Here is a 17753-nt window from a genome sequence, read left to right on the forward strand (position 1 = left end):
ATTATTAATAATCAAATTAAACAGCTATTTCCCCAATTCTAAAGGCATATTTTTTTTTTTATTTTCAGAATGGCCTTCCTGATACTCAAGCCAAGTTCCACATCATGTTTTTATTCTTTGCTGCAGCTATGTTTTCTGTCAGTCTGTCTTCTCTCTTTGGTTATCACTGTTGGCTTGTCAGCAAGAATAAATCTACATTAGGTAAGTAGATTTAATGCTTCTGTGTTTGACAGCAAAAAATAAATAATAAATGTATATCATATGATTGGGGGTAATGGAAAAGGTGGGCAGTCCTGTACAGGTTGCATGGACCCTAGTTAGAAGTGCTCAGATCTGGCAATGTCCAGTACTGACTTCCCAGATCTGCTGCTCCCCAGAAATTCTGACTCTTTTCCTCTTGCCCCGAGGGGACAAGCTGTTAATGAACTTATCCTCTTCTTCCCACTTCCTTCCATCCACAGCTTGTTAACAGAAACTGAATAACTTACAAAGTGATCTCAATTTTATTTTTTTTTTTTAATGTTAGATACACTAATGCATGTTGACCCAGATGCTTCTTGTTTGGCATTCCCAGCCCCCAGGTCAGAGTCCTCTCATGTGGCATCTCAATCAGGGCTGCAGCACTTCGTTCCCACCCTTGCCCTGGGCAGAGCCAAAGTTACTCTGTTCAGTTCAGCTACAATTCTGTTTAAAAACTCTGAAAGACATAGTTATTAATTCCAGATCTGCCTGTACTGGAGGCAAGGAGAGGAGAAAAAAATCTGGAAGGCAAGCTGTTTGTGGTCATAGTGCTATTAGTTTTGATCAACATGAATGAGCACAAAGAGCCAATGTCAGAGAATGATCTGATATGGGAGCGCTTCTATATTTAGTAGTAAATGAACACAGAGATCTGAAAGGCAGTTTCACAGTTGTGAGTCCTGTCTACCACATAATCATAGATGCATAGAAAGGACTCTGTATTATGAGTTAATTTTAAAAACCTCAGAGGGTTATGGGGCAGTATATATAACTGCATTGAATATCAGTATTTCCCACCACTTGGATGCATGTTTGTCTGGTTACAAATCTAAATAAATAAATAAATAGATAGATAAATAAATGGAGGTGCAGAAGATTTGAGTGCCTGTTCTATACTATATCCTGGCCTGTAATAATAGCAATTTGCAATATATTCATTAAAATTTCTAAATCTCTAAATGCTTTTCTGTTGATATAAGATGAATTCAAGTAAGCCAATGAATTAATCTGTTTTTTCCAGTTCTCTTGGGATTTACTAATATGTAGATGATTAATGGAAAACTTTGAATATATATAATTGGAAGAAACCTTGTTTACTTCAAGATTTCTGTAGGGTTTGTGGGTTTCTTTGGTATTCTGAAAAATTATCTACTTAGAAATTAGTACTGGAAAAAATATGCTCGATCTAGTTATAAGTGGAGAAAAGTTTTACTAATGATGATTAAATGAATTGAAATAATTACATATTCTGTTTATAAGCTGTTCTTATCATTTTAGTGGAAAAAAAAAAAATTGTTCAAAGGTAACCATAATGCAGTACACTTCTAATTCAACATTTCATATTTTTAAAACAAATTTATTTCCATGCAGGTATACCATGTATTCTGTACCCTTAAGCTACTCAAAAAGATCTGTTTGTCTCGTCTTTCCATTTTACTTTGGCAAATTGTTCAATATGTGAAACCCTTGAACATGCAGTAGTTTGGTAATGAAGCCATGACAGCTTTAAGTGTGACTGTGCTTAAATCATCCTGGGAGCTGTTTTCTTAGCCTAACATGGGCATCTAAAAGGGTATTTCTATTTTCGCTTCCCACTTCTTTAAAATACCTTGTATCTAATGCATACTACATGTTGAAGGTCATTTCCAGCAGTTCATAGCTAAGGATTTACTGCAGAAGGACGATTTCTGCATAGTTCCAGCATGGTTTGTGTGAGCTGTACTGTCAGGACGTGGTTTGCCTACTATATATAGCCAGTTAAGGGAATTAAATGGCTATCAGTCACTTGGTGAAAAGTGAATGAGTTTTCTGCTCCAGGCACTTTGCAACACTTGAAGCTGTATTTAGCTCTCTTCTCGAGAAATTTAGGTTGGACATCCATGGGGAATAACCTGGGTCTATGAGTAAAGTGCTTTCTTTATGCAGCTGTAAAAACATAATTTTTCATACCCCAGGGTGTGAAAAGCTAGTCTTACTACTAAAGTAGGTTAAGCTTTCCTTCTTTTCCGTTACTCTTTCTGTAGTAAACCCTTTGTTTAGGTTTTTCTTTCCTGAACACTCTGTAGTATATAGTCACGTGCTGAAATCTTCTTATAACGTACCACGCCTTCTTAAAAAGTGAATTCCTCACTCTTCCTTGCCTTGATTAGGGAGGAGGGTGAAGGAGACTTCCACCCTTCCTCACCCACAGGACTTCCTCTGCACACACAATGGCTGTGTAGCACTGACTTTGGCCCTTGTGAGTGGAGTAACTTTCTCAGTCATTTGGGCAGTACAGCCTTCCCTCTTGGGTGATGATATCATCAGTGCAATTGCCTAAATACCGGTGTGAAACTTAAACGTGCTATCTTGCAAAGAGATATAATTATTTTTTTTCTTTTAAGAGGTATTCAGAGCTCCCATATTTCGTCATAGAACAGACAAGAATGGCTTTAGCTTGGGCTTCAGCAAAAACCTAAGGCAGGTGTTTGGTGATGAGAAGAAATACTGGTTGCTGCCTGTGTTTTCAAGGTATGCTCAGTTTTTAATGCTTCTTTTGTTGAAACTGTTGAATAATCAAGATCCACAGGGTTTGGGGGGGTGGTTAGTTTTTTGAAATAAGAAACAGTAATAACCACTTTAGAAAAAATAGTTCTTCGAAGTGGGTTTTTTTTGTATATATGACACTAATTCTGAATTTTTCAGTCTAGGGGATGGTTGCTCCTTCCCAACTTGCCTTGTTAATCAGGATCCTGAGCAAGCTTCCACACCTGGTGGTCTTAACTCAACATCCAAAAAGTAATCTGCTTTTTGTTACTCATTTCAGATAGTTGATACTCCATTTTTTCCTGTGCACATATAAATAGAACCATGTGTAAGATACTTAAAAGTGTTAAGCAAATAAAGAGTATCCTATTAATAAATACAAGTCAGATTTAAACAGCTGAGCTGTTATTCAGCTAATCCTCAGACTTACATTTAAATTTATGGAAATAAGGTGGAGTTTTCTTTCCCCCGATGTGCTTTGTCTCAGTTCAGTGGCATCCAAGGACCTGAGTTTTCCACACCCTACCTAACATTGTCTATCAGCGACATTCTGTTCTGCATACATATGAGACGGTTAGTCGGTCTGCCTGTGATACGGATGCATTATCTTGCAAGGCTTTTGGGGGAGGCCTGCTTCTTCATATCTGGTGAAAGGTGCTTCACATAAGGGAATACCAGGCCTCAGCACTTGTGCCAAAGGACAGGAAGCTGCATATTAAATGCACATGTTTTGTTTCTGCTGATAATAGGACATATTTTTTTAATTCTTATCCTTCATGGACATGACATCTTTAAAATGTGAAAAGTATGCAGATGCTCCTTAAACTAAATAAATATAACTTGGTATTTCATATTGTAACTTTTCTGCAACATTTATTTAATGAAGAGTGTAATGAGTACAGTAGACTTGAATATGTGACTAAGAAATTATAATAGAATCATATTGGCAATCTTCTATTCATAAAAGAAATACATTACGTTTCAACTAGCTGTTTATTGACATTTTAATTCTTACTGCAGTGATCCATAGCTTATATTAGACAAGAGATTTTGGAGATGATCTCTCCACTATTTATCATGTCAGATTTGTTGTAGTGGGACAGAATATGGCTAGGGTGCATTTGGAACTGAAGTACATATATTAATATATAATAGCTGTCAAAGAAAAAAACAGAATGTTTCCCTGTTCTGTGCTAGGGTGTTGCTTTTTACATGGAACTTGCACCTGTGACAACTACAGTGTAATGTATGTAATGATAAAAGTGTAGTGATTCATCAGAAAAGAAGCAAGATAAGGTAGGGAAAATATTGTATATGACAAACTGTTTGTAATATGTGGTAAGATAATGAAAAATTACTGCGCTTTACTAACGTTCTCTTTATTGGCATTACAGTGAGAGCCACCTGTTTCCTGCAAAGCCGTTGCGTGATTCCCAGAGCCACCTTCTTACAGATACACCATCTTGGTCAGAAACTAGTGCAAAGGCTGAAAAGGGCAAAGTTGGTAAGGAATTGATTTATGCTGCAATGATTCGTTTTGTAATAAACTCATTTTGGAGGATATAGTGTAAAAATTACCAAGGTCACTTGGTTTGTATTCATGAACCAAAGTTCATGAAGCTTATTTTAAATGCATGTTTGGAGGAAGTTCCATGTATCAAGCTGCTGTGCCCTTCCCAGTTAAACCTGACCAAGAGATACTGAAAACACTAACACCAGGAGGTGCTAATAAGCTTTCAGGCTGAGCCTGATAAGCAATTTGCTGTCAAAAGTATTATACCAGAATATGATGACACCTTGTTGCAACTAGTGAAAAGCTGTGTAATGGACACAGGACAGGAAGAGACATGGTAATAGTGGAATGACATTAAGATGGATTGTTAGTTAAAGATTGTATTATTTGCTGAAATAGACAGGAGACCTTTTCCTGTGGAAATAACATTTTTTGTCTTTAAAGGTATGAGCAATCCTGCATTAACCATGGAAAATGAAACCTAATTTTCCTTAAAAGAAACATCTGAATATCTAAGGAAAGGTATGTTAATATTCTCTGTACTTAATACGTTATTCCGTGATTTCTTACCACTTGAAAAATGCACAAAAGAAAATTACTAAAGCAATTTCTATCTGTTTTCTTTTCTTCAATTTAATTTTTTTTACCATGAGTAGTATCACGTGAATTAATAGTTTTAAATTAACCTGCTATTTCTTGATGTGTCATGTTTGCAAAACAGTTTAACCTTTATACCTATTGCTTTTAGGTAATATTCGAAAATACTAAAATTACTCTCTTTCTTTAGAAAGATAATAAAATTGTGACTATTCAAGCTGTCCAGCAACTATTTGTCAAGCTCTTAACACTGAACACAAAGATCATAGCTCTGTCTGCTAAAGCAGTGTCATGGTTTAACCCCAGCTGGCAACGAAGCCCCACACAGCCGCTCACTCACTCCCCTCCACGGTGGGATGAGGGAGAGAGTTGGAATGGTAAAAGTGAGAAAACTCGTGGGTTGAGATAAAGGCAGGTAAACCAAAAGCCCCACATGCCAGCAAAGAAAAACAAGGAATTCATTCCCCGCTTCCCAGGGGCAGGCAGGTGTTCAGCCATCTCCAGGAAGGCAGGGCTCCATCACACATAACGGACACTTGAGAAGACAAACGTTGTAACTCTGGATGTCCCCCTCCTTCCTCCTTCTTCCCCCAGCTTTTGTTGCTGAAAAGGCCCCGACTCTGTGTAAGCACTGCTCAGCAATAACAAAAACATCTCTGTATTATCAACAGTTTTATCAACAGTTTTCAGCACATATCCAAAACATGGCCCCATACTAGCTACTGTGAAGAAAATAACTCTATCCCAGCCAAAACCAGCACAAGCAGGTAAAGGTCTGTCAGGTGATGAAGGAAAAAGAATTTCTTCTAATATATAAGCTATCAGCAGCTTGTTCTTCTATGCCAGGTACTGAGCTGCATCCTATTTAATAATAAAAAAGTGCTGCTTACTGAAGACAAAAGGTGTGCATATGACTTCCTGAGAATTTAGTCACCTATTGTCAAAAACAGCCAAGGTTTTGGTTTTTTTTTTTTATTTCTTGCATGCATGTCTTGCAACGTAGACTTCTCAGAAGGCAGGTTTGAGAATCAGATAGTAAATTCTGTTATGTACATAAAAGGAGGACACCTTAATAATTGCATTGTGGGGAATGAACACAATTGATCATCATATTCACTCTAGTATTTGAAGATTTCTAACTCCACTAAAGCTTATGGAAATCAACTATTTCATATTTAAAGCTGGATAAAAAATTTTACTCCAACCCCAAGACTTTCAGCATACCAAATAATTTACAATTTTCCAGCAACATTGGAGGAGTCATTCCAGCAAGGTCATGTCCTATGTTATTGGAAGCACCCTTTCAGTCATCCTGAAAAAGTGTCTCAAGTGGATGTCCTTCATTTATGCGTGACATGACTCCTGGACATGCTGTCACAGCTGTCAAGTTGCTCTCGGTCACTTCTGGAGAAAGTGGAAGGCATGGAAAGCCATCAGAGAACTGCAGTGATTGTTACTAGACCCATCAGACATGGTACTGCACTGTCAGGCAGATTATGAAAACAAGTAGGTGTGCAGATACCAACAGGTGACCTTTAGCCTGTACCAAAAATGTCCTAACAGTTCAGTTGGATTCATCAGAGAAACTAAAAATTTCTTGACCCTTATATTCTGATTTTGTGTTAAGTGTGAAGGACGACACAGACGGTTCCAGATATAGGTACATCTACAAACTTGATCATGGTGTGAAGTGTTAAAGTGTTGAAAATGTGGGTGTCATGAACAGAGTTAGAGACAAGCGAATGAAACTCAGCCAGTGTCTACAATTTTGACTGCTCTGTGTAGGGCTTTTTTTAATAGAATCTAAAAATCTCAATTCTAACATTTTGTTCAAAATGTAAATGCCATGCTTCTGCCCTATTTAATCCATTGGTTGTTTCAACAACACAACAGCTTCTGGAAAAGAATAAATTATTCAACTTCAGTTAATTTAATGTCTTACATGTCATCACTACTCAAGAGTAAAGATTGGAGACAGGCTTTAAAGAAACAGATTTTTGGATTATGTTACAGAAATACCATTAATTGCAACTAGTTTTGTCAGGTTTGAGTTCCACTTTCTGAAGTCCTAACACTTTATTTACTTAAGTAGTAACTTTTAAACCTTAATCTTTCTTTGAAGAGTGTGAACATTTTATTGGAACTTTGTCATTCACATTATTCTGAATATCAAACATGGCTTATGATTTTTCCCAAGATGCTGAAAGTGGGTTTTTTTCAAGCTGTTTAGCTTGTTAAACATATCGTGCTCTTTTTCATTTTTTTCTTTTAGTCCAGTCTGAGAAAGTAACAATTAGATTCGTGTTTGCAGTCTGATTACCCCACCCCCTGGGTTTTGTTGCATTCATTTGTTTTGAGATTTTTTTGTTTCTTCTTTTTGTGAACATGCATTTGAAGTGCAGCTTTTTAAAGAGAGACCACCTATGTTGCAAAGAGTATGTGTAAACCCACAGAAAGGGACTCCTGGAAGTTAGTTTTGCCTCAGACTGACACATGCACATCTCAAAAGGGCAGTAGCTAAGGTCTGATAATTTCTCTGGCATGAATGTAAGCGCCAGTTTGGTTGTACGCTTAGCTCTGAGATATTTCTGGGTGGCACTTAAAAGACTTTCTGGAGAGGTAACATCTATTTGACATAGAGTTGTTAGAATAAGAGCCCTGGTATATAAAAATATTTTTACATTTTTTTTTTAACTACTGTGCATTTAACTTCATTACTTTATTGTCAATATTTGAATTATATTTGTTCCTAGGAAGTGAATAGAATGCTTTATTAAAGGTGCTGAAGTCACAACAACAAAATCAAGTAATTTGATCTTTGACATGAAAAATATAGCCCACAGCCCCTGCCAGTATGTTAGTAATGTGAGTTTCTGTCCCAACTAGGGATGTGTTCAATATCCTGTATCCTGTAATCCTTTATAGTTAATCAGAAGATGAATTATTGAGAGTGCCAGATGTGGTTTACACTAATGTAATAGAGAATTGGTTTTTAATGATGCTGGTACCTGGAAGTACTGTAAAAATAGCTCACTTCATTTTATAAACTGGTAGCCTGCTTGCTATGTAGTCAGTTTTTAATCACTGTCATCCTGAAGTGGATTAATAACTGTGAACAGTCTTACTGTGTTCCTCTTCAGGGTGGGATTTTCGTTCAGCTGTGGTTTGCTTTCCCCTTTGAGTTGATGAGACTTGTTGCAATAACGTAATTTTTAAGTATTCTTCAGTTCTACTAATGTCTTTTGTGTTTAATGTTCTGTTCCAATTCAAGAAAAGCTGTCGTTGGAAGGAATATGCATTCTTCCAAGTATCAGCCCTGTTGGCCAGCTGCTCCTGTCTGCTCCTGTGTGGATGTGCTCAGAAAACAAACTGACAGACAATTAGCTGTCTCCATGTCACTGCTTGAAACATGAAACTAAACATACTACTTCTGAACCATATAAAGAATGTTTCAACTTAAAATTACTGGTTTTGAATGGTGAAGGATGATTCTGAGTATTAGGAAATGGAAAAAAAGGAGTCTGAGTTTGCAATTGTAAAAATTCAATGGCTGGTTTTACTTTGATATTCAGCACAAGAAAAATGTGACCTCCTTACATACAAGTCCGTGTTCTTGCCTTGGTTTTGAAGATTCACCCGTTAATTCAAATTGCTGTAAGTAGTTGACTTTAAAATCAAATTTTCGCACTACTGGCTTGACAAATTGGGAGAACAGCCATTGTTGATTACAAATAATTTAGTGGCTTCGTGGACTGTATTTTCTTTTGAGAGCTTGATAAGCAATTTTTGAAGATAAGGAGACCCAAGTGAATTGTCTTGACTATTTTTGGAACATTTTTGGAAAACATTATTGCAAAAGGTCCGTTTTTCCCTCAGATTGGTGTTACCAATAGTTTGAAAAGTTGTGGAGGGGGAAAAAAACTCCTTTGTTAATTGAATGCCACAGTGGGTCAGTGGTGAGTGGAGTGATAAAAAGCCTGCGTTCAGATGGATAATACATGAATGAAGCTGGCCAGCTGGGGATTTTGATGGGAGCTGCACAGGACAGTGCAGTGAAATGGGGATTTTATTGTCCCATTTGGAGCTGTTAACCCCTTCAGGAAACAAATGTTGGCACTTAACTTTGCTCCAAAAGGCTTTTTACCAACCTGTGTTCCCAAAGGCCACTGTCTTTCAAAACCCTAGTTTCTTACTAATCAATAGTTGTCTCAGATTTCTTTTTTCACTTGTTCTTTAAGACACTGCCTTTCTTACTGCATAACTTAACGAATACGATGTACAATCAACAAGACTTACTGTTACAACTTCTGATATTTGCATTTACAGGACAACAGATGTTTGATTGCAATACCAAAAAGCCAAGCTGCTGCACATAGGAAACCCCCTTCAATTAAGTTAGGAGCTAGCAGCTTGCTTAGAATCAGAGTTTACCAGACAGATAATAAATGATGTGTTATCAGCTTTCAAAGGCAAGGAAATTTCAGCAACACAAATCTAATTGTCTTGTGCCTTTTGTATACACTACATTTATGGTATCAGTGTTTACATTTAAATGCAAATTGTTATTCTGAAAACAACTTTAGGAGGAACTTAGCTATGCGTTCTAGGTGGCTAGATAAAAAGACTAGTCCAAAAAAAAAAAAAAAAAGTTAAAACCTGTCAGACTAAGCTCAGTTCAGTTGAAGCAGAAAAGTACTTCTGTTATCAAACCTGAGTCACTTAGCAGGTTGGTTCACAGTGTAAAGATGCCAGTTGCTTGTTTAGAAAACTGGCAGCAGGACTAAGTGACAGATTTTGGAAAGCAGATATCTTTATCATGAACTCTTCTACAGGCAGGTAACTTTAAAATTTGTCTTTCCTGGGTTTGCAACTTAAAAGTGATAGCTGTTGGAGCACAAATGTGGCTTTTTTTCTAGTGAGGGAAAATGTATTTCTTTTACCTTTTTTTTTTTTTTTAAATCTTAAAATTTTACCAGCCTGAAAACATCTGTTTCTTGCCAGAAGTGCCAGTGTGGATTCCTTGATGTAGAACACCTTTTTTAAACTAGCATGAAGGTAGCATACAGTTTACATGATGCCTGCAGACATCTAGCAACCAAAAGTTTTTTGCAGCTGTTTATTCAGTGTTGTTCTGTCAGCTTACCTCGTATTAGTGTTTAAAGGCTAACTTGTCAAGGGATGAGGGGGAGAGGGAAAATATATTTTTTAACACTTCAGGTTCTCTATCTGTATAGTCTTGTTTTTTATGCAGTTAGTCACAGGGTGGTTTGTCATGGAGCATGGCATTTGAAAATACTGAGTGAAAAGTTGAACTTCAGCTTCAGTGTAACTTGCTCCATATTTTTACATAAAGACAAAGTACGGGTTTCTTCCCTGGCAAAACTCATAATGGAAAGTAGATCTCTCTAATACAGATATTGGCCTCCCTGACTATGGCCAGGGCTCTGAGAGCGCTCAGTAAGGCTGGTGATCAGTGTAGAGAAAGGACAGGGGTAAGGGCTCAAGAAATGCCTGGCTTCTCCATGTCTCAGAAGTCACAGTTGGAAAGCACAATAGCCCTAAATAATCTGCAGCTTTGACGTAGCCAGAGGCTGTCCCTCTAGCAGAAAACTGATGGAGGCGTGGGAAACATATGCTGATGAAGGGAGGAGGGGAAGGAGACGTGACAGCTCAGAGGTAAATGTTCAGCAGATCTGAGCCAGAGGGCTGTAGCTACACCTGCTCCCAGGGTGGGTGTGAGCTCTGCCTCATGCAGAGCACTGTTAGCAGGCTGGTGAGGGTTCCTGGCGGTTCTCCCTGCATAGAGTATGGACGAAAGTGAGCTAATCATGCTCCAAAGTATAATTTCTGATACGACTATATTCTTGGCTTTAAGCTCTCTAATACTTTATATAGCAAAGTGGAAATGGTCTTTTTGACATTGTCATTGAGCATTGATGCTGTTACAATGCACGTGGGAGAATTTGTGAAGAGGTGAGGGGAGCAAGGATTCAATGTTGTTTGTCTGATTAGACTGATTCTCCTGTTCTTTATAATCTTGCTAGGCACTTTACTACAGCCTTTTGTGTAATTTCTGTATTTTTTTTAAAGACTGCTTTTTACCTACTGTACAGTTACTAATCTACTTTTTTGCTAAAAAGAAAATGGTAGCCCTGATATTTGTCTAGCAGTATGACTGCATTTCAAGCTTCAGTGGAAGTTGAATGAGTTCTACAGACTCCTTAGATGGGCCTGAGTCCCTAATGACAACAGAGTTAAATTTATTTTGTATATATGTAAACACGTCATATGAATCATAGGCTCCCACATGGGTAAGAAGCTTCCTTAATTTGTAACCCAATCCAACAAATCCAATACATGTCTGCACCAGAAGTGGGACACACTTATGTCAGTTGATGTACTGGTGATGGAATGCTCAAAGTCTTCACAGATAACTATTTTTATTAAGAAAACAGAACACCTAGATGTTGGTGAGCTCCTCCCACTGAGCAATTAAAGACAGCTGCTGCTATGCACTTTAACTTGAGAGAAAAAACACTGTCCAGTTTAACTTGCAGAGTGAAAGTTCCTGTGGGCAGGTAATTAATGAAACACTATTAATTATTTGTAACTGTTTGTGTACCTAAAATCAGGGTCTTCAAGCAAGACTTCAGAGAGTTTGCAAGAAGCAAGTTTTGTTTAGTGCATGGTATGCTGTAGCTGCTGTTAATCATTATTTGGACTGAGAGTTCTTGCCCTGATTCAGTTGACTGGTGTGCTGGAGTGGGGGGGAATATATTTCTACATAAATTTAGTGTATAACTTTGCCACTTATTAATGTATTGCTCACATAAATAAATGCTTCATGTTCAGCAAGTTAAATATGTAGTAGTTATTGACACACTACCTTCAGTTTTACTGGCAGCACACCTGATCAGCAGAATGTCATCTTCACTACGGCTTCATTAACAACATAGCTGCTGTAAACATCCCCCCTCACCAGCAATCTTTGACATTTATAGGTAGGTTCTCCCTCCCCAGTTTGTTAGATCTCTAGCACCTCACAAAGCATGTACACCATGAAACAGGTTAAAACGGAAACATCCTTTTTGGTCTTTCATGGGTGAAACACTCCATATCTTCATGCTGGCAGAGCAGACACAGCTGCACTCCTTTGGATACTGGTGAAGGTAAAAAAGGTACACTTTTGTCCCAAAAAAGAGGGGGTTCTTAAACCCACATTAGTTTATAGAACTGAGGAGGTGCAAGGAAGGGAAGTGGGTTGTCACCCACAGCAGCTTTGCTTCATGAGGGCTCTGCAGTGCCTCCCATGCCAGATTCTTCTGCTCTGCCCACCTTGCCACTCTTTGCACTTTGCCAAGCCTCCCCTAGGAAAGAAAGCATTGGATCCACCTCTGGATCTGGATCCGCAGAGCAGAATGAGACTTGTCTTCTCAGGGGCCTCTAAAAATGCAGGAACAGTTACATAAAGATGAAAGCAGCTTTCACCTGTTCCAGTCCAGACATTAACCTGCAGCTTTTCCCATCTTTTATTTAAAACCCTTCCATAAATACTTGTATTGAACCACATACAAACATTCTCATCCAAAACAAGATTAAAAAAGAACATGCTGCTACACTGTATGGGTGGTGGGGTGTCTTTGTTGCCACTTCACTTGCAGCTATCACTTGTTCATCAGTGACCTGGTAAGAGGACTGGAAAAGCAGCAGCCTTCTGGGTGAAATTCTTAGGTTATCCTGAGGAAAGCCTTGCCTACTTTCCCTTTGCAGTTTAATTTTCCTTTTTAAATTTTTGATCATCATTCTCGCTCTTCCCCTTCCCTTCCACAGAAATCCAGATTGAAAAGTCTTTCAATTTGAAATGTACAATCAATATCTACATCCTCCTTATTCCTCCCAAGGTTTATTCTAGGTAGATAATTCCTTAATCTCTCCGAGTTTTCCTAATGGCCCCCATCACTGAAATACAGTAACTCAGGCATCCCCCAACGTGGCTGCGTAGTTCCTGGTATTTGGGGCAATGAATACATGCTCCATCCTAGATCACTGTGATCCTCTCAGGCAGATGGGCCCAACAGTTTGACTGCAGCAGTTGGAAGAGTGAGCCATGTCCCCTTTCCCACCTCCTGCATGCTCACAGTTTAACTGATTGGCATAACTGGAACAGACCCAGCACTTCCTGACAGTCATCATTTTATGAAGTCATTTTCCTTTTTTTCTTCTGAAAATGAAAAAATTCTCAGTTCACCTAAGAAGGAGCCCCAGTTATAAAGACAAAATACGTAACATATACAAACTGTTTCACAGCCTGAACAACAGGAACCTGTTTCCAGATATTTTCTGTCATATTACACTGGCCAGTAGTTCAAACAGATACAACAGAAAATCAGTAGCTTAGTAATGATATAAGCACACTAACAATTAACCTTCATACAAAACACTACCACAGATACTAGAGATACACACAGAGCACAGATACACTGCAGAGGGACAAGAATGAAGGAAAATGGGGAGCTTGCAAAGCTTGGCTCTTACATGATGAAAGGTAAATAAAAGATACTGCCAACTGCAACCATAGCTCTGATTTGCTACCCCATAAAAGATAAAGCATGTTCTCTGTAATGCAGCTCAAAAAGTTCAGCTCTTGCCAATTGCTACCTGAGGTACAGGTATCTATGATGATCTCTTTCCCTCCCATGACCCAACACAGTTAATTGGGGCAAGCATCTCATGAGTGCAGGAAAGACAACTCGCCCACTTCAGCAGAGGCCAAAAAAAAATCTGTGCTGGCAGAAAAAGGACAAGACAAGCCTCTGCAGAAATCAGATCTTCACAGTTGGCATCAATGAGCACATTTCATTCCCAACCCAAGACTGCTAAAATAATGCAGGAGAACCCTGCTCGTTTCTCTACCATACCTAGTCAGGCAGGAGGGAAGAAAACACCAAAACAATCTCCTATAAACCAACCAAGGTACACTAAAGTTCAGATATACCAGAAAAAGGACTTCATGGTATGAATAGGAAAGTACACTGAGACAACCGATGTGTTTTACTCTATCTAAAAATCAGGTTTTATTATTTGTGAGATTTTGTTCAAACTCTACAATTTGTGGTAGTCAAAAAAATACCAACAGTTCTACTGGAGGCTTTTGACTCTCTTTCTCATCACTTGGTGTTGTTAAATAAAAATCTCAAGAAGTCTATTTTATTTAAAAATTCATTTCTTAGAATAATTATTTTACAAGTCAATAAATTGCAATGAACCCACACTATCCTAAAGCCATTAACATCTCATGAATATTAAGCTTCCAGGGAAGCTCTAAAAACTGATTCACTACAGAAGCAATTTCTTCCTTTCCATGCACTCAACTAATTTAGGTGAGTTATTAGCTAATTCAAGGTTGAGAAACCAACTGGGAGTTTAAAACAGAAGACAAAGAAACACATGTTCTCAAATAAAAATCACACTTCAAAAAAATGAGGAAAAAGCAACCGAAAAACATGTCGGCAAAACAAAAACAAACAGCATTGGGAAGGCGAAGTGAAGATGCAGGGCCTTAAGTTTGTGGGTTTTTTCCTTTCTTTGACTGGCATTTGTTAATGTGTAGCACATTTAAAATAAATAAAACTCGCAACATTTGGCCTTGTAAAGCCACCTTCATCCTGTGACTCGTCAATGAACCCCTTCAATGGGCTCAGAGAAGCTAGGCAAGCATGGTGTGCTCATGAAGCTCAGAAAAGAGTATAGGCAGTGACCACACCTGTCACCAAAGCAGCTGAACTGATCCCAACACCAAGGGGACCAGAGATGGCCTTTGCCGTAAACAATCAAATGTATCAAGTTGAGTGGGTCAACTGGTTATGTAAATAAATGGCCTTCCCTAAAATAATCTACAGGAAGTATTACCTTCCTGAGTCAGTCACACCCACATGGGGATGTGTGTATTCGGCTCAGTCCAACAGAGAGTATAAAATCTGAACACCCTGAAAAAACAACTCTGAGGAGAGCAACAGGCTTGAGCTGGCTTCAACCCACGTGTTCCTTCAACCCATGTGTTCCTTCCTGGCAACTGGGAACATGCAGCACCGTGACAGTGAGCATGCTGTAGAGATTAGTAAAGGGAATGATGTTCGACTGTATATACAACTGCTGTATTGTGTTGTGATTTCTGTATATTGCTGCATCACTTTTCTAAATCAAAATCCCACATAGCAACAAGTATCTTCAACTAAGTTCAGTACTAAAGCATGAAGCCCTCCTTGTGGAATATCTAGAAGAACTTGGTCAGAGAGTATTAGACTAACGCACTCACTTTGCCAGCTGATTTTGTTAACCCTTCACCTATTTTTCTAAGCAACTGCAAAAGCAGGACTACACAAAAGAGTTTTCTAGAGCTGAACAAGTACTACTGCTCAAGAACATTCAGCCAACATGATTAAATGCAACACTTTTAAGCACTACTACTTATAAGCTAGGAAAATTTACTTGGACCTATTAAACGAAAATACTGTAAAATCATACTATCTGCCATGTGGGTTTCTATGACAAGGATGCCTCAGAAGATAGGTTTGATTCTGTAACTTTGGTTCTGAAGTGCTCTGCTACTTAAGGCAGTGTTAAGGTTACTACTTAAGGTTACTCCCTCCACATGAAAATTAATACCATCAGTGCAGTAATTAACAGAAACACAACTTGTAACCCAGCAGAAATAGTTCTCAACTGGATTTATGTACAGCTAAACATACTTTTTACCAACCAGCTTGACTAATCATCCTCCGCAGATGTTGCTCAGACCCAGTGTTTGCTCTCTGCAATTGTTTAGGTTCCCTCATTTCAAGCACTACTAGCAGAATTATCTTTGATATGGTAATTTTAAACTAAAGAAAACCAGACCCCAAGGCACACTGTCTCCTTTTGCTTCAAGAGCTTAACATGCCCCCTTACCTGAAAGTAGAACCAACCACGTCTCTCTTCTTTCAGCAAAACACAACATTGCAAGAGCAAAAGCCTACATGAGGAGGCAAAACATGGACCTTACACAAAATTGGCTGTCTGCCTGAGTTATGTCTTCCAGTTATGCTATACAACATGAAGTAACCTCTCAGTCTCCCCTGTGTGGACAGTCCTCTGGATGACCAATAAGCGTATATGCCTTGTGGGTGCAGAACACCCATACTCCTGCCTCATCTACTTCAGACACAGGGATCCAGTGCAGTCTACATCAGTGTGCACTAGTATCATAGAAGAGATAGCACTGGAAGGGACCAGTCGTGATCGTCTAGTCCAGTGTACCTCAAAGGAGGGTAAAATACAGCAAGCTGGTCAGGAATTATCTCTCCTTCATAAATCCAGGCTGACTACTTCCAATCACCTTGATATCCACATGTTTGGAAATGGGTTTCTAGGATTATCTGCTCCATCACCTTTCCAAGGATCAAGGTGAGGCTGACTGGCCTGCAGCTCCCTGCATCCTCCTTGCTCTTCTTGAGTGACACCTATTCTCTTCCACTCCTCAGGAAACTACCCTTATCACCACGACCTTTCAAAGATGATGAGAACAGCCTCACAATGACATCAGTCAGGTCCTTCAGCACTTGTGAGTGCATCCTATCAAGTCCTCTGAAATTCTTTATGTCCTATTTGTTTATATGCTCCTGACCTGATCTTCCTCCACCAAGGATAAGTCTTCCTTGTGCCAGACCCTCCTTGGCATCTCAGGGACCTGGGATTGCTAGAGGCAAGTCTTAATAGTAAAAACCAAAGCAAAGAAGGCCTGAGTACCTTGGCCTTTTCCATGTTCTTTGTCACTAGGTCTCCTGCCCCCATTCAGCAGTGGTCTCATTTTCTCTGATCTTTCTTTGCGCCTGATGTCCCTGTATAAGCTTTTCTTGTCCCTCTCCAGATTCAACTCTAGATAAACTTTGGCTTTCTTAACCCAAACCCTACACACTTAAGACAGCATGACCTGTCCCTTGTTCACGGATGCAGGCTTCCTGCAACTTTAATGTGATTTCCTGCATGAGGGAATTGAACCATTCTTGAGCTTGGAGGAACCAGTCAGGTATGATTAGACAAAGTTCTTGGATGTAAGAGGTTATAGGTCATCCCCAAATTCATATGGGGAAAAAGCCCAAAATTCTCTGAATATGTTCCAGACCTATTTTCTTCCATCTCAAAAATCCTTCTTGCCTAGTTTCAATAAGCAAAGGGAATAAATGCTTAAAAAAATTAAATAGAAGTGACAGAGAACATAGTGTCCCTGGAACACCCATCTGACTCCAGAAGCCAAAAATACAAGTTAATAAAAAAAAGATCAAATATAACAGTTTTTGATATTGCATTTCTTTTGACAAACCTACGCAAACAACATTATATTTTAAATGGATTGGGAAGAGCAGAGGACTGGAGAGAAAATTCTTGTCTCTAAACAAAAAGGTGCATGTCTAGACACCTGGAACTGTGCCTGCACATTTAGTTTTGCAAAAGCAATTAAAGCTCTCCACTTTGGAAAGAGATTCAGATTTCAGGCTCTGCAGTTTACAAGTCCTACACATAAGAAATTACTTTTTCTATAATATCTACAACTGACCATTTAAATCATTCCTTAATGGAAACTAAATCTAATTTTGTCACGGAAACTGAATGATGCACAGATGTCTCCCCAGCTGTAATCAGCTCTGGACAGATCACACAGATGACCAAGAGTTCTCACACAGAATAAAGCATAACCTTAGTTTCATGCTGATTGGTGGTGGTTTCTGAGAAAAGCTTTTCTTACAGGAAGAAAACAGAAGAGTACAATTGCTAAAAGCAAGTGCCCCATGAGAATATTTTAGGCTAGGGTTTAAGTAAACTCAGCTTGGTCCTGCAGACT

The 17753-nt window shown here is 38.7% G+C and overlaps 1 protein-coding gene across 1 annotated transcript in view; it reads left to right on the forward strand.

The window, feature by feature from the left end:
* Window positions 1-11737, forward strand: part of ZDHHC2 (zDHHC palmitoyltransferase 2) — a 38287-nt gene extending 26550 nt beyond the window's left edge. The window contains exons 8-13 of the mRNA XM_074866289.1: window positions 69-201; window positions 2625-2751; window positions 2926-3018; window positions 4161-4270; window positions 4724-4801; window positions 8148-11737. Coding sequence (XP_074722390.1) covers window positions 69-201; window positions 2625-2751; window positions 2926-3018; window positions 4161-4270; window positions 4724-4764 — 504 coding nt within the window. The 3' untranslated portion in view covers window positions 4765-4801; window positions 8148-11737. The remainder of the gene's footprint in view (window positions 1-68; window positions 202-2624; window positions 2752-2925; window positions 3019-4160; window positions 4271-4723; window positions 4802-8147) is intronic.
* Window positions 11738-17753: the final 6016 nt, after the last annotated feature.

Source organism: Strix uralensis, chromosome 4, assembly GCF_047716275.1.
Source record: "Strix uralensis isolate ZFMK-TIS-50842 chromosome 4, bStrUra1, whole genome shotgun sequence".
In the NCBI taxonomy this organism is placed as follows: domain Eukaryota; kingdom Metazoa; phylum Chordata; class Aves; order Strigiformes; family Strigidae; genus Strix; species Strix uralensis.